The following is a 21,790-nucleotide window of genomic DNA, read 5'->3' as shown; positions in this document are numbered from 1 at the left end:
GCCTGGCCAAAGAAATGCAGAATTCTGGGTAAGTATAAGATTATTATTATTTTTAAGATATGCGTTTTTTCGCGGCAGTATCTGCTATTTGTTGCGGGTTTTACCTCCCATTTGATTCAATGGGGAAAACCCTCGACAAATAAGCAGCGTTTACGCAAATCCAATTGACACACGTCACTTTCCGAGCAAAATGTACACATTTGAATTTCAGTTTTAGTAATTTTAAGAGAATAACGGGCAAGTCAATTCTCATTCTTTTCTATGGCTTACAAATTGGGAACTGTGGACAGGACAAAAAAAATATGTTAACTCTATTTTAGTAAATACTTGTATTTCCCATGAAATAGCAATCCTGGATCATATTTTCTTAGAACTCTGCATTGTTCCATTCCTCTGTTATTCTTCCTAGAAATGTATGAATACATTGGCAACTGGGAGCTACCATTTCCCTTGACAAAGGGCTGTGTCCCTACTAAGTCACTGTCAGCACGAATTGGACATTTTTAGTCTGGTTATGGAAACACCCTCAACTTGTTACATCCCAGTTGACCATTTATTCACGCATTTCTAGTAGGAAATGACAGAGAAACGGCAGTGTTCTACGGAAAAATGATCCAGAAGTGTTATTTCATGGGGAATAAAATTATTTTTAATTCTGAAATGATGCTGACTTCATAGGCTATGTAAACCTTTTATACACTTTTGTTTTATTAAAAAAATAAGTATTAAGGTGCTTAAGTCAAATTTTGTAATTGCGTTTTATTCAAATTTTTATTTTTACTTTTTTTTAGATACAGCTTCTATGTAACCTGGATACATAGAAGCTGTATGATGCGCTCAGAGCCGTATCAGTTAGGTCAGCTGGACTGATGGCTTCAGTGAGTGCTGGTGACACTCGGGATCCACCTGTTTATCGATCACATCTAATATATGATCGATAACAGGGGGATCCTGTGCGTCAGAGACACGCAAGACCCGCGATCACCGAAGCAGTCGGTCCTGCTGACCTGACAAATTCAGCTCTGAGCGCAAGATATAGCTTCAATGTATCCAGGATAGGAAGTAAACAATAAGGGTTCCTATAAGGGTATGTTCACACGGAGTGGTTTCAGCCGTTTTTCGGACGGTAACGTGCCGAAAAACGGCTGAAAAATCGGAAGCAGAACGCCTACAAACATCTGCCCTTTGATTTCAATGGGAAAAACGGTGTTCTGTTACATAGTTACATACATAGTTACATAGTTAGTACGGCTGAAAAAAGACACATGTCCATCAAGTTCAACCAAGGGAAGGGAAAAGGGAAGGAAAAATTTCTACACATAGGAGCTAATATTTTTTTGTTCTAGGAAATTATCTAACCCTTTTTTAAAGCCATCTACTGTCCCTGCTGTGACCAGCTCCTGCGGTAGACTATTCCATAAATTCACCGTTCTTACTGTAAAGAAGCCTTGTCGCCTCTGCAGCTTGAACCTTTTTTTCTCCAGACGGAGGGAGTGCCCCCTTGTTTTTTGAGGGGGTTTTACAAGGAACAGGATTTCACCATATTTTTTGTATGTGCCATTAATATATTTATATAAGTTAATCATGTCCCCCCTTAGTCGTCTTTTTTCAAGGCTAAATAGGTTTAATTCTTTCAATCTTTCCTCATAACTTAAATTCTCCATGCCCCTTATTAGCTTCGTTGCTCTTCTTTGTATTTTTTCCAACTCCAGGGCATCCTTTCTATGAACTGGAGCCCAGAACTGGACTGCATATTCTAGATGAGGCCTCACTAATGCTTTGTAAAGTGGTAATATTACATCCCTGTCCCGCGAGTCCATGCCTCTTTTAATACACGACAATATCCTGCTGGCCTTTGAAGCAGCTGATTGACACTGCATGCTGTTATTGAGTTTATGATTTACAAGTACACCCAGATCCTTCTCAACAAGTGAATACGCCAGTGTAGCTCCCCCTAGGACATATGATGCATGCAGGTTGTTGGTACCCAGATGCATAACTTTACATTTATCTACATTAAACTTCATCTGCCAAGTGGACGCCCAAACACTTAGTTTGTTTAAATCCGCCTGTAATTCATGAACATCTTCCATAGTCTGAACTATATTACATAGCTTGGTGTCCTCTGCAAAAATAGAAATCGTGCTATTAATCCCATCCTCTATATCATTAATAAATAAGTTGAATAATAGTGGTCCCAGCACTGAACCCTGGGGTACACCACTTATAACCGGTGACCATTCAGAGAAGGAATCATTGACCACAACTCTCTGGATACGGTCCTTGAGCCAATTCTCAATCCAATTACAAACTATATTTTCTAAACCTATAGTCCTTAATTTACCCATTAGGCGTCTATGGGGGACGCTGTCAAATTGCATGTCACTTCTTCAGCCGTTTTCCTGAAACCGTCCTGTGGCAAAGCTGTAGAGGACACAGGGGTTAGGGTCCTTTTACACTGGCCCATTTTGACCGTGTCCACGAGCACCGATCAAAGAGCTGGTTGATCGGCGCTCGTTTGCTCCTTTCATATGGAGCTATGTATGGGGACGAGTGCTGATTACTATGATCACTTGTCCCCATACATTTCTATCATGTCGGCAGCACGTCTCCCTGTTTACACTGCCGATAACGATAATATTTTAGGCTGCAGTAAAGATACTATCAGCCGATGAACGAGCATTTGCTCATTTATCGGCTAATCATTGCCCTCTTTACATAGGACAATGATCGGGAATGAGCTTTCTGTGAACGCTCGTTTGTCTGATAATTCGCCCATGTAAAAGGGTCCTTAGTCTACTGCTGATCTGTTCCATTTTAAGTTGGGGAATGGCGAAGTGGACGGGGCTTAATTATTTTTCATACTGCAGACGGGTTAGGGGTTTGAAGTCCAGCTAATTGACGTACAGCCAGACACAGGATAGTGGCTGATCTCCTTGAACACACAGAGAAGAGTTCTTTATATATTTCTTACTCTTAATTTGTAATAGGAGACCAAATAGGTTTAAAGCAGAGGAAGATATTAAGGTTTCTGTGAGACGCCCCAATAGTAGCCGTGAAAACGAGCGCCGATCAACGTTGCAGCACGTCGATTGGCGCTTGTTGCTTCAGTCCCAAGGAGCAATGATCAGTAATATATGGGACTGAATGATCGTTTTTACGACTGTTCGTACCCATGCATTTGCAGCATGTTGGCAGCACATTTAATTGGCTGCATAAAGGGTCTGATCGGGTGCTGAATAAGCGTTTGCTCGTTCATCGGTTGACCACTACCCTGTTTGCCTGATCATTTTTCTATGTAAAGCGGCCTTAAGTGAGGCATTTCTGGAATATTTTTATTTTTTTGCGTGTTTTGTATGTTTAGTGTTCCTTTAAATTTGTACATATATTTCAAAGGTATTTAAACAGGAAGAACTAAAATACACTGTGAAAGAAAAAAAAAATGATTCGTGTGTCAATCCTGCTGTTTGTGGTAAAAGGTTAACGTGCATGGAAAGCTGGAATATGCTGATGCGGTTATTTTATAGTTCTGGTGCTGAGAAGGTCATCTCCTCATAAACATTCATGTACGAAAACATACTTGTGGTAGTCCAGAGGAAGTGACCAGTAAGACATAAGTCATCTGTATACTGGTCATGCACAACCTAGCACGTCGGAGCAAGTTAAAGCTCTTACGTTGCAGGTTTTTTATTTTTATAAACTTTTTGGTCTGGAGAGTTTGCTGAATTTTTTAAGGAATGGTTGTTTTGTAAACTTAACCGAACCTAGATAAATTGTGACGCCAACAGCACAGCCTGGCGATGCTTATCAGGGCGCTGCTGTCTGGAAAAATTGGAAATCTGTCAATAATTTCAGATAAAGAATTGTAGTTTACTTTGGATACAACCACATATTTTTTTTTCCAGAATCCCTTGCCAGTTATGTACTGTGCAGGGCATTGTTAAAGGTGGTAGTCAGAAATGCTGTTGCGTGTGGCAATTACTTTTAGCTGCGGAACAGTCACACTTTATGGGATCATTGCACATAATAATTAATCTGTCCAATTAACTTCTCTGCATGTGGAATGTTCGGCATACAAACCCTAGGGAGATTTATTTTCTGTGCACACTAAAGCTAGACATGATGAAGCCGTTTCCTCCTTTGCTGCTGGTGACTGCTTCATTTATGACTAGTTACCTGCCAAGGACAAGATAAATAAACCCTCAGGCATAACCATTAAATTCTAAAGTTTGTGTTTGTTAGTGACAAGCATCAACCATACTGCTAACGAACTACGTAAATGTTTTGGAAATAAAATAAAGCAAAAAATAAAATAATTGAATCAATCATGCCGAAGATGTCTTGCAGCCTAGGTTTTTTGTATTGCTGTATGTCTTCACAATGTCCTGGCGTGCAGTATCTGTGACTTAAGAAAACGCCCATTCGTCTTTGCAGTGTGGGTTATCCCGAGATCAAAATGTATCACCTAACCACAAGATTGGTGATAAATGTCTGATCACTGGGGGCCCACCACTGGGACCCCATGATCACTAGTATAGGGGTCTTGAGCCCACCTGTTTTTTCCTCACTGCATAATTAGATAGAGGAGAACTTTGAATGGAGTTGAAAGTTTATGGGACTCACGGGCACGGTGCAGTACAGCGCACAGCTTTTTCGGTCAGCTTCAAAGACGTTGAATGGAGCAGCAGTGCGCTTGCTTGGCCACCGCTCCTTTCAAGCTTTTGCCCACTGAAGAGGAACAAGGGGCTTGGGACCTCCAGTCTAATGATTCGTGGGGCCCCTAATAATCAGACATTTATCACGTTGGGATAACCCCTTTTAGGAAATTCCCATTTACACAAAATATTATGTACACACTCTGAAAACTATTTTGTAAAGAAAAAAAGAATATCCGTGTGTTTGGTGTAACTTTGTAATTACTTTTTATTAAAAATAATTTTTACTTTTTCAGATACAGCTGTTTTGTATCCTGGATACACAGCAGCTGTATCTTGCGCTGAGACCTGAATATGTCAGGTCAGCTGGACTGACTGGTTCAGTCACAGCGGGTCCTTCATGTCCATTAAGAAGTTAGATGTGATCGATAATAGTCTGATCCTGGGTGTCAGAGACACACAGGACCCGCTGTCACTGAACCAGTCAGTGCCGCTGACCTGACAGATTCAGGTCTCCGCGCAAGATACAGCTGCTGTGTATCCAGGATACAAAGCAGTTGTATCTGAAAAAGTAAAAATTATTTTTAATAAAAAGTAATTACAAAGTTACACCAAACACACTGATACACTTATTTTTACTAATTTGTAATCCATTTGTTTTCAAAGGCATACATAGCCTTTAGGGATAGGCCATCAATGTTAAAATTCCAGAGAACCCCTTTGAGTTTGCACTTGCATACTTTTACAGGATATTTTTTGCTCTGCAACTAATCTGATGGCAATTTTAGTATCCGCTTCCATTGCATTACCTTTGCGATGTACGATTAGCGTGTACGCCTGGGAAAAGCTCCCGGCGTACACGGGAGGCATATCCATAGGGCTGTATTAGCCCGACGGAGACTAAGGGTATGTTCACACGGCCTATTTACGGACGTAATTCGGGCGTTTTTGCCCCGAATTACGTCCGAAAATAGCGCCTCATTAGCGTTGACAAACATCTGCCCATTGAAAGCAATGGGCAGACGTTTGTCTGTTCACACGAGGCGTATATTTACGCGCCGCTGTCAAATGACGGCGCGTAAATAGACGCCCGCGTCAAAGAAGTGACCTGTCACTTCTTTGGCCGTAATTGGAGCCGTTATTCATTGACTCCAATGAATAGCAGCGCCAATTACGTCCGTAATTGACGCGGCGTTCAAGCGCCTGCACATGCCGTGACGGCTGAAATTACGGGGATGTTTTCAGGCTGAAACACCCCCGTAATTTCAGCCGTTACGGACGCCCTCGTGTGAACATACCCTAAAGGAGTGTTTTTTTGGCCTGAGTTGGTCCTATATATGTTGGTATACTGACAAAAAGAAAACAGAAAAAGGTATGGAATAGCGTAGTAGATTACGCTATTCCATACAACTGTATACAATAAAAAAGTATATATTGCAGTATAAGTTTTTTACATTGGTAGCCTATGGTCGACATCCCACTGTATGCCTATACAATGGAATACATCACAGGCCACTGTCAAAGGTATACGTCTGGATCTTTTCCTGGGATATACGTCACAAGGAAGCCATTATCATGATGTGAACAGGCCTGAGTTGTATTGTAATCTGTCATGATCAGAAAACATACTGCAAAAGAGAAGAAAACAAGGGTGAATTCACCATTATTCTAGACAGATAATATATACATTTAGCTATATAAGCTTGAGAAAGGCCCCATTGAGCTGGGCTGAAATGTTGCACGTATGGGTGAATAAAGGATCCTTAATTTATCACCCTTTAAAGCTTCGTTCGCATCTGCGTCAGGGCTCCGCTCATGGGTTCCGTCAGACCTTTGCGTGACCCATAGCATCCGTTGCAAATGGTTTCCGTTTGTCCTCGTTCTGTGAGGTTTCCGTTGTTTTGACTAAATCAATAGCGTAGTCGACTGCGCTATTGATTCAGTCAAAACAACGGAATCCTTACAGAACGGTGATAAACGGAAACCATTTGCAGCGGATCAGTCACCATTGAATTCAATGGTAATGCAAAAGGAAAGCTATGGTTTCTATTTGTTTCAGTTTGGTTTTCGTTCATGGGTCCCCATGGCAGAAAGGTCCGACAAAACCCATGAACAGAACCCTGACGCAGATGTGAACGAAGCCATAGAAAGCTGCATCAATTCCTATTTGCATCTAGCTGTGTATGTAAACATATGGGTTAATTCTAGATACTTTAGAGGTTTTTAATAAATTGACTGCATAGATGTTCATACCATTTTTCTGCAACAAATCTGCCACGTGTGAATATAACCTTATTGGCAGATCCCGTTTAATAAACTATAGGCCTAATACAACTATAAGTAAAAAATTGAGGATTTTGAGGAGTCTGGTTTTCTGCAGCTCTGACTTCCAATCCATAAATCTCCCCAGTGTTTATGTACCATGTACAATATTGCATTTTAGTTTAATTTATTACATTTTATGTAGTAGAGCGATAATGTGTGTGTATTATTTTTTTAAATGTCGCAGTAGTTTATTTTTTATTTTGAAAAGCTTCCCTGGGGGCTGCCATACTGGAGGCACGCATCCTTCCTGCATTGCAGTGCTGTAGGTTGTGTGCATTTTATGGTAGTTGCAATGAATGGGGGTTAATGGACATAAAAATGTCTGTAGACTAATACAGTCTCCAGGAGGTGGTGGCATACAATGCTCTCTCACACAAACCAGTGAGTGGCAGAGGATTGCATAAGGGCACATACATACTGTCCTTAGAGCAGCCTTATAGATGTGGAGATTAAATCGGAGATTAAAACTAAGGAACTTTTTTATCAGAGACAGAGGTAGGAACGTGTCTAGTGCCCTATTACATAATTTGGTTTATTTATGTATTTGTGAACCCCTTTACTCTGATGTTACACCTTTTTATTTTATGGTTTGATGGACATTTAACATTATATTACTCCATTATAGTCATCTTCTGGAAATGTATAAACCATCTACAAATTTTGCTGATATTTTTTTCCTTATGTTCGCCCCTCTCTAGAGTATGCTCACAACTGCACCATATCAGGATGTCAGCATCACTGCGCACGAACTGTGCATGGACCCGTATGTTACTGTAAAGCCTCTTTCCAGCTTGCTGAAGATGGCAAGACTTGTAAAGGTCAGTAGATCACTTGCTTGCACAATGGTCAGAACAGGCGGGTGATGCAGCTCAAACTTTTAATTGCATGAGTAAGACAACTGCAAAAACGGCATACTGCTAGAAAAAATAACATTTTGCCGATAGCAACTGTTTCAGAGAGGAAAAACTTTAATATGGAAAACACATTGTAAAGATTTCCCTTTAAAAATGTGAGAAAATCAGTTCGTCATATGTGGGATACATGCCAGTAAGAAGCTAAAATAAAAGGAATTGAAAATACACCTTGCAAGACTTTGGATTTCTTTAGTTAAAGTCTGTAACATATAGAAGGAAGGCTTCAGTTTAATGTTCGAATTATTAGTTTTTTTTTTGGCCGCCTTTTATTAAAAAAAATAAGAATTAAAAATAAATAAATGCATTTTTTGATTAATATATGAAGAAATGTAATTTCTAGAAAAGCTTGTTTTTTAGAAATATTTTCAGCTTTTCTTTGTATATTATTTATTTGAATAAACTGCAGTTTTTCACGGCCAATTTGCACCTGTGCGGGACCCATTTTCACAGATACCTCATAGACTGGAGCCTATTGAGGGATTCTGGAAAACGGGCAAAAATAGGACATGTCCTGTTTTTTCACAGGCCGTTCACATGGTCCGTTTAAAAAACGGCGGTCTGAATAGCCAAATAGACATGCACTGATTTTAATACTGCCGTGTGATGGCCATTAAAAAAACGTCTGCCACACTGCTGATTATCCTAAACCTTAGACAGGAGAGCAGCGTTCTTTGTATTTATCTATTGCCGTTTTCTTTGTCAATTTGGTGATACCAAAAAGAGGATTCATTCACATAATGTATTAAAAAATGTGGAGCAGTCTAAGGCTCTGTTCACACCATGGCTTACGTTATTACTGGAGCCATGACCACTTTAACGGATCCATTGTGAAACCGATCCTGACTTCTCCCATTGACTTGTAATGGGGTCTGTTCGATTTCCTTCCAATGTGTGGCTATGCTACTGTTGCCTTAAAAAAAATAAAAAATAAACTAAACCCAGTGGAGTGGAACACAGCGGCAATGTGAACGGAGCCTAAATGTCGAGCATGCAGTAATTTCCCTTGTTAATCTTACCAATGTAAATTGCAACACGTAGACCTCCTCTTATAACATGATGATACATTTACCATCGTTGAACTGTTTATTTACTCATCTAAATCAACCTAAAAATACACTTGTAATGAAAATCTCTCTTTTAACTTCTTATACTTGACTCTTTGCTCTCTCGGCAGACTTTGATGAGTGCACACTCTATGGAACTTGCAGTCAGACTTGCCAGAACACTGAAGGGTCTTACACTTGTGGATGCGTAGAGGGCTATCTGCTCCAACCTGACAATAAGTCCTGCAAAGCAAAAAACCGTAAGCATTGCATTGTCTTTTTTTATTATTTTTGTGTTTTGATGTAAATAGGAATTTAGTTTACATCTCATTTTAAAACTCTTAAACTATTGTAAATGAGAACCTGCTTAGGTTAGTTGGCGTCCGCTAAAGTTTCCATACCATGTGTGGCTCAAATATAGAAAATGAAATATTGAGCCCACTAGGCATGGGTAGAGACGTGAACATTTTTACTAGACCAATTTATGTTGAGAAAAAGATCTGTGTTCATTTTAATTGAGATGAGTGGTTTGCATTAGAAAGCAAATAAATAGCATATACATGTACAAGATGCCCATTACAAACGGGCAAAGCAATACAAAGTTTCATGGGAGTGCTTCTTTAATAATAGTTCTAATATCAAAATTCTACTATGCCATAAATATTAGGATTCATGTGGCCATGCTAGGTCCCCCTTCGGCATTGGGCTGGCCCTAGGGACTTCCCTATGTTGTCTAATGCAGAGAGCTGTTTCCAACAGGCTTATAGGCCATGGGTAACCCCAGGTTTCCACTAAAATAATAGATATCTATTTATTTTAATTTATGCCTCATAATACATAATTTTACCTGAAGTCACAGGGGCTCTCAGCTTTTTCTGTTTTATCCGATTTTAATAGGGGACATTCAGAAGCACCAACTTTTAACCTATTTGCCTAATTCTTCAATATTTGGTGGGTTGAATATGTGAAACAAATATATACATAGGTTTCCTGGATGTATGCACCCAATCTTTCTGTTGATTTATACCTTCTTAAAAAGAGCACTGTCTTTGTCACATCTGATATACTTGACTTTTGGGAGGTGCTTTATAGCCTTTGGGACTTATTGACCTTAATATTATCATTGACCGAGGTTGACCTAGATTCCAATTTCTCCCTACGTCTGAAAGCTCTATTTAGAGGAGAAGTTCTTTATAAAATGTGTTAGATTCATTCCAATTGGACTCAGTCAGTCCGTTTCTAGTACTAAAACTCGCCTCGCTAGTGTAACTGTAAAATAACTGGCCACGTTCAGACAACAATGGTTTAATGTTGATAGATCAAGATCTCATATCAGAGGAGGGTTTGCCCAAAATGTTGTATTTTATCAGTTTGATCTTTCAGGCAACAATTATAAAATATTTGTGGCCAGCTTAAAGAGGTTGTCCCAATATTAAATATTATTCCCTCACCACAGTATAGGTGATAAAATGCTGATTGGTTGGGTCCGACCCCTGGGACCCCCACCGATCACAAGAACGTGGGTCCTGTTCCTCCGAATAAATGGAGTGGCAGGTTGACCACGCGACCTGCTTCTCCATTCATTCTCTATGGTACTGCCGGATATAGCCGAGCGTTGTACTTGGCTATTTCCGGCAGTCCCATAGACCGTGAATGGAGCGGCAGTGCGTGTGCTCTCTTCATTCAGAAGAAGAGGACCCCCATTTTTGTGAGGGTCCTAGCAGTCAGACCCCCACCGATCAGCATCTTATCACCTATTGTGTGGTTTAGGGTTAACCCTTTTAAGATTGACCAAATAATACTGCTGCCGTCATGAGCCTAGTAATAGTGAATTGCTGTATGATGGATTGTTATCTTTATCTCGTTCCCCCTAATGTAAGCTGAAGCAGTACCACCATAACCTAATCATGGCATCCTACGTTTCTTATTTCAAGTTCCAAGCTGGCACAATATATGTCGTTTTTAGAGTTACATGTAACATATTGGGATGTTTTTTTTGTGAATGTTTACAATTTTTTAATAAATTCAGGATGTTGGGGGTCATAAATTGTTAACATGCAACACTTTTTTTTTTTAGAGCCTGTAGAAAGACCCACAGTTCTGCTTATTGCCAGCACGCAGAACATCTTGGCCACATACTTAAATGGGGCACCAGTACAAGGTATTAACCCAACCAGCACTAAGCAAACAACAGCGATGGATTTTAACTATGCTGAGGAGACTGTGTGCTGGATCAACATGGGGGACAGCCCGAGCCTAACCACATTAAACTGCGCCAAGATTCCAAACCTGAAAGGATTTACAGAAGAACGCACCATCAACATCTCACTAAGTCTTCATCGTAAGTTCATACAAATGTAAAATGGCAGATCTAATACAATACAAATGATTCCTTTCTTGTGTTATGTTGTATATTGTTTTTTCTACCGAGCTCTAGGTTCTTTCTTCGCTTAGAGGTGAAGTAAAAGTTGACTATAGTCCTCAACCGTATAACCATTTGCCATTTTAGACCCCAATTCTAAATTAGGGCTTTTTCTAATGGGGCCTCACCTTCCAGAACATGGTGACACCTGGGCATCGCCACCAGTAGTCTGAGTTCATGCCAGTGTTCGATTGATCTTTTGTTAGTTTTCTAAACCCAATATAATATTAAAATAAGCACAAAAGGACTAAATTATGTTGGTAAATAAGAAATTGTTAAAGTCAGAGACAGACCAGTGCACAAGGAGAGATCAGCATAGAGTGACCCTTGTAAAAACTGCCGCCCTTTGCTGTGCCTCGCCAACTACTGGGGGACACCTCACGTGTGATGCCTGCCTCACAGTTTGAGAAGCAATGTTCTCAACAATCTGTCTAGAGGCCTCCGGTTTTGGTGGACCAATTACTGTAGAATTGAGAAGACACTTGGTAACATCAAACCTAGACCTCCTCAAAGTAGTCCCGCCGTAATTCTATTTATTTATTTTTTCTCCTGCCTGGATCGGGCTTCAGAATAAGTCCATGTACAGTAGTCTTCTTGGCACCGTGAGCAGTGGAAATGTAATTTGTTTCATATTGTCTTTACCCTATGAGGGAGTTGTGTGTGAGTTTGGTCAAATTTGATTCCGGTTTCACACTGAAGCAACGTCTAGAAAATACTGGAAGATTTTATTCTACTGACAACATGGCATAAAGCTTCTGTCTCTCGATATATTGAGCATTCATTCCTTTCCTATAGGAGGACTTTGGAAGGTATTCTGTTTTTCTGACAATGCCACCTTCCTTCAAGTATGGTATTTCCCATTGTTTATATACTACTGAAATGTTTTATAGGTGCCTGTAAAAGGTTTGTTTGTATAGTCTATGTGAATTTATATGAAGAGAGAAGGAATGAAAGAGTTGCATTCTGTGTGTTTTTTTTCTCTTTTTTTCTTTTTTTTTTTTCTTACCATAGTCTGTTCTAATCAAAACTGCATTTACATTCTTGATGGTTATTGAGCTCAAGGCTATCAGCATTACCTGCTGATTCAGTGTCTAGAAGTTTTAAATTGTGAAGTGTAGTCTCTTCACCAGACACCTATACAGGAATCTACAGCAGAATGTAACTATTCTAAAGTACAGAGAGTTTGTCCATCGGCACACTCCAAATTATTGTTTAATACAGCAGAATTGTGAATGCAAATCTGGGTACATATAGGCTTTAACGCAGGCTCGGTACAAGATAAGTAGTGCACAATGAATAGTGAATTGAAAAATAATTGTCCATCCATGTAATAAATGGCCATGTATGGACTGGATTGGTCAGAGAGGGAGGCACTCTTACAGAGCAGTTCTCTGTTCATGCTTTCTTGAGTGGCAGTCTAAATGCTCTACTAGGGCTAGCACCTTGACATCCAATTGCCCTACTAGGGATAGCACCTTGACATCCAATTGCCCTACTAGGGCTAGCACCTTGACATCCAATTGCCCTACTAGGGCTAGCACAATGACATCCAATTGCCCTACTAGGGCTAGCACAATGACATCCAATTGCCCTACTAGGGCTAGCACAATGACATCCAATTGCCCTACTAGGGCTAGCATAATGACATCCAATTGCCCTACTAGGGCAAATGTACAAGCGTTGTTGACTCGGGATAAATCATTTAATATTTTCTATACGTATGGCTCATGAAAAGCAGCACTAGAAGACTTACTACTAATTACACTATTAGGTCTATATTCACATGACAGTTTTTTTGGCCTCCATTTGAGGTATACGCTGGTTAAAGCTCCCGACGCATACGGTAAACGTAGGTTGTAACTAATGTCTAACAGTGGCATCAGTCATCCGTAGGCTATTATGGAATTTGTTTAATGTCTACGCCTTTGAACTCTCATGATCCTTTAATGATTTTATTATAGCCTATGGATGGCGCCATTAGGTATCATTATAACGCACCCGTCCCCCATAGGCTATAATGGTATCAGATTAACGGATACCTCCTGTAAAACGAATTAAGCATCTGTTTAACAGATGCCTGGGACAGATGCCATACAGTAACATCCAGTGCCCTTAGGCTACCATGTCAAAAAATGTATACTTTTATTTTACTGGACTCCGCGGGATGGAATCGCTTAGTCTACTACGCTATTCAATCACTTCTTTTTGGCTATAAACTGGCGTATACTGGACAGACGGAGACAAAAGGACACTCAATCGAGTCCTATGTACGTGTTTAGCGTGTACATCAGGAGCTTTCCTGACGTACACACGAAACGTAAACCAAAAGCGTAAAGTGAACAGGGAGGCCTTGACAAAGAATAGGTACACGCAAAACTGCCGTTGTCTTGTGCTCCACATTCTTATTGCCTTGCCTTGCTGAATAAACAAAGAATATTTCAACTGGATGATAGTGCCGTGGATTTTTTTCCTTCTTTCTCCCATATGCAAGGTGAACAGGGCCTAAGGCTATGTTCACACGGAGTATTTTGGGGGAGGAATATCTGCCTCAATATTCCGTTTGGAACTTTGAGGCAGATATTCCTCTCCCTGCACGCTGATTTTCGCGGCAATTATCGCGCCGTTTTTCGCCCGCGGCCATTGAGCGCCGCGGGCATAAAACAGTGAGATATACGCTTTCTCCTGCCTCCCATTGAAGTCAATGGGAGGTCGGAGGCGGAAGCGCCCGAAGATAGGGCATGTCGCTTCTTTTTCCCGCGAGGCAGTTTTACTGCTCGCGGGAAAAAGACGCCGACGCCTCCCATTGAAATCAATGGGAGGCGTTCTTGGGCCGTTTCTGCCGAGTTTTGCGACGCGGTTTCCGCGTCAAAAAACTCTGCAAAATACCCGTGTGAACATAGCCTAATAGTGACCTATTTGGAGGTTTTATGATATTTTTAGTATTCTATTATGTTGATGCATAAGATTTTCTGTTACATTTATATTATGTATGATAAATATGGTTAGCACTTGTGAGATGGAAAAATGTATGACTATTTTAGTGCTTAAGTTATTTCTAAGGGCCAAGGTTACAAAGACGTTGAATTAGAGAGCTAAATGCAGTGGGCTGTAGGTCTCCCCAGATGGGCCTCCAGTGAGCGGGTATAAATGCCAGTTTGGATGTGTCATTGGCCTGCGTGCTACTGGCAGAGTAAAGAGACAAGCTGTACAGAGAGCAGCCGAAGACTTAGGCGATGATTTAAACTGAAGCTTAGTCATTTAGAGTACATTTCAGCGCTTTACACGTGAACCCAGCCAAAACAGACTATGGCAGGACTTTTAGAAGTGAGCCATCTCATCGCTGTTTGTACTAAGAGCTCTCTGGAAGTATAGCGGCAGATATGAGCGGCCTGGATCTGACATGTTCTCCCTTTGGGGCACTTCATATTGAAATTCGCATGCACTTTGGTCTTGTTGTTTGGCTCCTAACTTACTTTCTAACATTCTTCTTACTATAATTGTTTATTTTGTCTCAGATCAGCACCCATGTTTATACTCTGTACAAGCATTAGGGAGTTATGTACTTTAATCCGGTCTTAATACTGTAACCGGCTAACAAAGTTAACTCTATCCTACAGCTGGCAGCCTGACTGCTATATGCTAAAAAAAAATTAGAAGGTTTTTGTATTGTTTTTTCTTCTGTTGTGGCTTTAGATTTCCAAATGACTGGACGTCTAAAGGACCCCTAAGACACAGATCTTCTATGTAAATGTCTATGTAGGATCTTGGAACTGTATATGTAGGATAAGGTACTGGTCATGAGAACAGACAGTTTTCTGGCCTTCCTAACTAATCCCATTGAAGAACAGTCAGCCTTTCCCCAGCCTTAAATGGTTGATAACAGGGAACATTAGATGGTTATGTCTGTCTGAGTCGGGGGGTGACGCATAAGTACAAGTAACTTACATATTACAGCTGCTATGCCTGGAAAATTTGCTATTACAGCTAAGGCTATGTTCACTTCTGCGTCAGGGCTCCGTTCCGTCTGAGCTTTCCGTTGGAACAGAGCCCTGACTGACAAACTGAAACCATAGGTTTCCGTTTCCATCACCATTGATTTAAATGGTGACGGATCCAGTGCCAATGGTTTCCGTTGGTCTCCGTTGTGCAAGGGTTCCGTCGTTTTGACCGGATGAATACCGTAGTCAGCTGAATGCTCCGACGGAATGGAGCCCTGACGGAGATGTGAACGAAGCCTTACTATACTGTTACAATGAACACTTATTAATACTAGAACACACTGGACTCTTCTCTGTTGTGTTGCTATATGGTAGCCACTGTCTGGTCCTTTCAGCTAAATTGAGGCCCTGTTCATACTTGTGGTTTCTGGCCAGTCGTCTATCTTTTCATTGTGTAAGGTCAAGTTTCTACTTTGCGGTTCTTTGCAATTTCCCGCTGCATTTCTTGCTCAGTAGAAAAAAAACAAACCACAAAAAAATCTCCCTCTAGCTGTGCTTGTATATTTAGGGCTTGCTGCAGTTTTTGTTGAAACCACAGCACATCCTATCTGTGTCATTTGTGTAAGGCCTCATGCACACGACCATAGCCATGTGCACGGCCGTGATTTTCGGGTCGGCCAGGCAGCGTACTGTCAGCCGCGAGCCGTTTGCAAATCGCGGGCTGTGTACATGGCCACGGGCATTATTTTCAATGATCCCGGACTGCAGAACACGGCCGTAATAAGGCTTGCCCGTTCTTTCTGCGGTCCGGGCACCGGGGCCATGCACAGACCGTGCAAACCACGGTCGTGTGCATGGCCCCATAGGAATGAATGGGGCTGCCATTCTCCCATGGATTTTTGGGGCAATTGCGGCCGCAAAAGCACGTTCGTGTGCCTGGGGCATTACTATAGCATGCACTTTTATATTTTTAAAAACAGACTACTTTTTGTGCATATAGCAAAAAAATAAATAAAAAAAAAAGATATCTCTCGCTTTATATAAAAGCAAAAATGCTTAAATCATTTGGAACAAGGAGCAGTCAGCTGTAACCTAGTCCTTAAAATGTAATTTTATTTTTAATTATTGTTTGTTTTTAATTAAAAGATTAAGCATTATCCTCTACAGAAAACATTGCACGTGGAACGTGTATGAACACTTGTATTAACGCCTCATGCATACGACCGTGTGTGCCACCCGAGTCCCGTCAGTGATCCGAGGAAAGATAGGACATGTTCTATCTTTCCTCGGATCTTAGACTCGGACCATTTTTCTCGGACCCGATTCACCCGCTAAAGTGAATGGGTCGGTGAAGACTATTGGGTGTCACTCGGATGCCGTCAAAAACGTCCAACAGTCGTGTGCAAGAGACCTTAGTATTTACAAGTAAACTTCATGCTTAAAGCATTTGCTTTAGGCCTTATTCAGACGAAAGTGTTTAACGTCCGTGTGACAGCAGTTGAAACAACGGCCGTCACACGGACCTATATAATTCAAAGTAGCCGTTCACACGCCCGTTGTTTCAACGGATCGTGTGAAGGGTCCGTGAGAAAATAGGACATGTCCTATTTTTTCACGCATCCCTCCATAGACTCTATAGTCTATGGGGTATGCGTGATATCGCATCCCGCAGCGCAGAGCACGGATGCACCTCGGACGTGAAAAACTGCAGTTTTTCCACTTCCAAGATGCGTAACGCCCGTGTGAATCTAGCCTTAGGTTCATGGTTGTCTTCTATGGGTAACTAATACACCTCACACATTGCAGAGTTGTATAGGCTCACGTATGGTCTACCGTGTCCAACAGGGACTCTGTATGCTGCTGTATAATGCGCTGTTTGATGCCATATGTGACATATATTCTCTCCTAAAAGCAGTTCTTCTAGGGGAGAATAGCTAAAAAATACAGCATTCAATGGTGCATGCAAAGACTTTTTTTTCTGTTAGATTGGTACTGATTCCGAAAAAAACCCAATAACTCCGTAAGGATCCATGCACCCCTATTTTGGCACTGTACAATACGGAGACATAGTACGTCCGTGAGGGCTTCGTCTAAACCTTAGGCTATTAAGAAACATATAATTGTTACATTTATTGATCAGTGCCATTTTGTATCAGAAAAAAATTCTAAGTAAACAAAAATCTGTGTTGAAAAATTATGACAAAGTAGTAATATGTAGTTTTATGCAGATGGCTTGGTTTTAAAACTGATCTATATGATCATTGATGGCCATTGATAGAATAATCTGAAAGTGCACATGGAAAGAGGTTGTTTATTTATATCTATACTGATAATTTTTTTTCACAAGTTTGATTAAAAAAAAAATCTGCATTACCAGCTGTTCCACTCTTTAAAATACAATAAGGTTAATTTCTTTAGATCTGCATAAGTATTTAGATAATTACCCCTAGCCCATCATGGTGCTAAACTTCAGGAATTTAGTCATAATTTCCAAATCAGATTCTTTCCGGGATAACATTCTCTAACCCTCTGGGGCATAAAGGGTTTGCTTTGTAAAGCAGGCACGCTCTGTACAATAAATATGCTTACTGAAGCCAGCACTGTTACAGGACAGCTTAAAAGTTCGAGGGATGCTAATTACTTGACTCCTTCTCCTGGAAGTCCAACCGGATTATTATTTTTTATTTTTTTGTCGTGTTGTTGTAGTAGGAAAGTGCACGGTTTTGTGTTGAAGTGTATAAGACAAACTTGCACAATATTTTGTATAACTATATACCTGCATTGCATTTCCACTACATGATGCATTGTGTGTTTGGAATAGTTATAGTCACGGCTTGAACAGAAGAGGCGCTATTCAGTTACCTTGTTTTTGTTTATTCTCGGGAGTTGCCTGAAAGTGGAAGTTCACTTATTCCGTCAACTAAATACTGTAGAACGAGTTATAGTATAGCAGACATGAGTATCACGGATTGTCCAGGGCTATTGTGTATAAATATTGCGTTATTGGAAATTAGAAATACACTATAATGCCAAAAGTATATGGCCAACACTTTTAAATGAGCTTGTTGGACGTTCCATTTATATACTATGGGAGTTAATATGGAGTTGGGCCCCCTTTTGTGCCTACAACAGGCTCCACTCTTCTGGTAGGGCTCTCCCACAAGATTTTGAGGTTTGTCTGGAAATTTGTTCTAAAAGAACATTCGTGAGGTCAGACGCTGATGTTGCTCGCAATTGGCATTCTAATTAATCCCAAAGGTGTCTGATGTGACTGGTCAGAGCTCTGCGCAGGCCACTTGAGGTCCACCACACCAAACTCATCACACCTGGACTTTGTGGACCTTGCTTTGTGCATTGGGGAACAGTCATTCTAGAGCAGGAAAGGGCCCTCCCCAAGCTGTTGACAAAAAATTGCAAGCATTCAATTTACAAAAATGTCTTTGCATGCTGTAGCATTAACATTACCCTTCACTGGATGTGCCTAGCTCAAACCCTCATTTAACAGCCCCAGACCATTACCCCTCAACCAAATTTTACAGTAGGCACTATGCATTAGGTAGCGTTTTCCTGTCATCCACCAAAGCCAGATGTGTTAATCAGACTGCCAGATGGTGAAATGTGATTCATCACTCCAGTGAACATGTTTCCACTACTTCAGAGTTCAATGGCGCAATGCTTCACACCACTCCAGCTGACGTTTAGCATTTGTACTTGGTGATCTTAGGCTTGTGTGCAGCTGCCTGACATGGAAGCCCATTTTCTTGTGCTGTAATGAGTGATGCAACAGAAGATAGGATAGGATGCTTTCTGCACTTGGCGGCCCCGCTCTGTGAGTTTGCGTAGTCTACTGCTTTGTGGCTGAGTTGTTGTTACTTCTAGATGAAAGTGCCATGTTTAATGTTGCTTCTATGGAGATTGCATGGCTGTGTGCTAGATTTATGCACCTGTTTACATTGGGTGTAATTAAAAAACTCAATAATTAGCGTCATTGAAAGCATTGTTAAAAAAAAAAAATATACCGAATGTCTTCAGGACTTGCCTGGACCCATAAGTGGCTAACAGCTGTGGGAAGCCCCCAGTAAGTAAAGCTTTAAGGGTATGTTCATTCAACAGTAGTAATGCAGCAAGAAGCCATACTTCTACAGTATTAGAAATATGTCGTATTACTGTGGTGTCTTCTTAAAGAAGCAAATCTAGGAAATGTCTCTAAGGCTATGTTCACACGGAGTATTTTGGGGGAGGAATATCTGCCTCAAAGTTCCAAACGGAATTTTGAGGCAGATATTCCTCCCCCAAAATACTCCGTGTGAACAGCAATTATCGCGCCGTTTTTCGCCCGCGGCCATTGAGCGCCGCGGGCATAAAACACGCTTTCTCCTGCCTCCCATTGAAGTCAATGGGAGGTCGGAGGCGGAAGCGCCCGAAGATAGGGCATGTCGCTTCTTTTTCCCGCGAGGCAGTTTTACTGCTCGCGGGAAAAAGACGCCGACGCCTCCCATTGAAATCAATGGGAGGCGTTCTCGGGCCGTTTCTGCCGAGTTTTGCGACGCGGTTTTCGCGTCAAAAAACTCGGCAAAAGACCCCGTGTGAACATAGTCTAAAACTGCTTCAGTGGAAAACAGCATTGTGTTACCACATGTAAAAATCATGATCTGTTTATAATGCAGTTTTTTTATTCAATGGTCAATTCTACTTCAAAACTGAGAATTGTGAAGGATCGGGCATAATGCTTTTCTTAAACCATTCTGTTCTTCACCGCATTATTCAAAATGCTCTTCACATCAATGTAGGAGCTGGCCTTCTCCACAAATTACCCCAATACCCAAGTCACAAAGAAATTCATTCTTACTTTTGTGGGAACTTCACGTTATTCCATCCATATGTTTTCAAATACTGGAGACTCGTAACACAACAGACTAGTGGGACAGGATGATAACGTTCAAAAAGACGCCGTCCAAGAGAGTTAGCAGAGAGTTCTCCTGACGAGTTGATAGTCGGGTCATTCTCAGAGGTGGCCTTTTGCTTGCATCTAATATAAAAGCAGCCCAGTATCCGTAGATTATATTTAATGCCCTCATTTCCTTCCTAGACCTTGTTTGTTTGCATATATTGAGTATGTTATCTATAATATTCCTGTCCGGGCAGACGCCTAATTATGGATGTAATTACAAACGTCTTGGAATCTGTCCACACGGCTGAAATCTCTCTATAAAACGGCGCTCTTGTTTTCTACCTTTTAGACCCTATAATCTGTCTTTAACAGAAAAGCAGCTTAACATTGAAACTGAAAACCTTAAGGCGAGCGCCGTCTATTAAGCCGGTGATCACTCGGCCCAGGGAAGGGGGAATGCAGCCCTGAAGGTTATGGCATGTTGCTGGGCTGGTAGCAATTCATTTCTTCAAAATCTTTGTAGACTACAGGGAGGGTTATTTTAGGTGACCCATTTTTTCAAGTCTTTTAATAAAGCCTGGTACCTCCATGATGAATATGTAGTCTGTTTTTCAGTTTCTAGTACATATAGCCGGGATATCCATGTGAAAGTCTGACCCCAGATGGCCAGGGAGAGATTAGAGCATGTTCCGTAAAGTACATGTGACTGCGTGGATCATACTGCTCGAACCGCAGCTTTTGAACAACTTGTTCTTGGCTTCATTTCCTACTGGTCATTTTCTCTCCCTATTCTTTCTCTCGGGAGTGTTTTTTTGCAGATTACATGCGAGCTGGACTCTTAAACATCGCTCATAGTATCTTACTTTAAGAGGAAGGTCGCTGAAAATGACAGGCGTTTGTGAGATGATGTTTTTTTCCAGCTTCTATATGTGTTTGTGATAGGCAGAGCAAAGCATAAAAAAGTATTATTATTTATAAAAACTAACAAACAGCACTAATACATGTACCGGTAAGTATTTGAATTATTCAATAGTTTCTTAGTTCGATCTCTTTTTAGGAAAGCTGGGTGCCAAACATCATGACCATCAAAACACGGGTTGTCATCCAGCTTTTCTAGACTCAAAATGAAATCTGGAAAATCCTGTTAATAAAGTTTAATCCAGGCCAGTTTGCCATTAAACCTGGATAAGTTGCGGCCATACGGCTTGTGGTTATATTAGTTACCACCATGCTTTCTAAAAAAAATAGATATAATGAAGAGACAGATCAATAGCAGTTTTTACAACTTTTCAAAAATAAATACATTTTAACGTAAGTTTTTAGTATGCGCTCCAATATTTAGGCATCTGTATCCCTTTAGGCTTTCTTCTTAAACTTCATCCATTGAATGCGCACACACATACACGCGCACATACACACATACACGCGCACATACACACATACACGCGCACATACACACATACACGTGCACATACACACATACACGCACACGCACACACATACACGCACATACATACATACATATGCACACACGCACACTTCTGAACTGTATTAAAGGGAATGTTTAACGTTTTTCTTTTTACTAATTTAAAAATAGGGCTA

At 40.8% G+C, this 21,790-nt stretch overlaps 1 protein-coding gene across 2 annotated transcripts in view; it reads left to right on the top strand.

Moving 5' to 3' along the window:
- The window catches only part of LRP1 (LDL receptor related protein 1), a 291,539-nt gene that overhangs the window by 110,670 nt on the left and 159,079 nt on the right, over positions 1–21,790 (top strand). For both annotated transcript variants that reach the window (XM_075852009.1, XM_075852008.1), the window contains exons 4-6: positions 7,679–7,798; positions 9,069–9,197; positions 11,015–11,278. In XM_075852009.1, the coding sequence (XP_075708124.1) occupies positions 7,679–7,798; positions 9,069–9,197; positions 11,015–11,278 (513 nt within the window). The remainder of the gene's footprint in view (positions 1–7,678; positions 7,799–9,068; positions 9,198–11,014; positions 11,279–21,790) is intronic.

This window comes from Rhinoderma darwinii, chromosome 2, assembly GCF_050947455.1.
Source record: "Rhinoderma darwinii isolate aRhiDar2 chromosome 2, aRhiDar2.hap1, whole genome shotgun sequence".
In the NCBI taxonomy this organism is placed as follows: Eukaryota; Metazoa; Chordata; class Amphibia; order Anura; family Rhinodermatidae; genus Rhinoderma; species Rhinoderma darwinii.
This window is presented reverse-complemented; position numbering and strand designations above follow the sequence as displayed.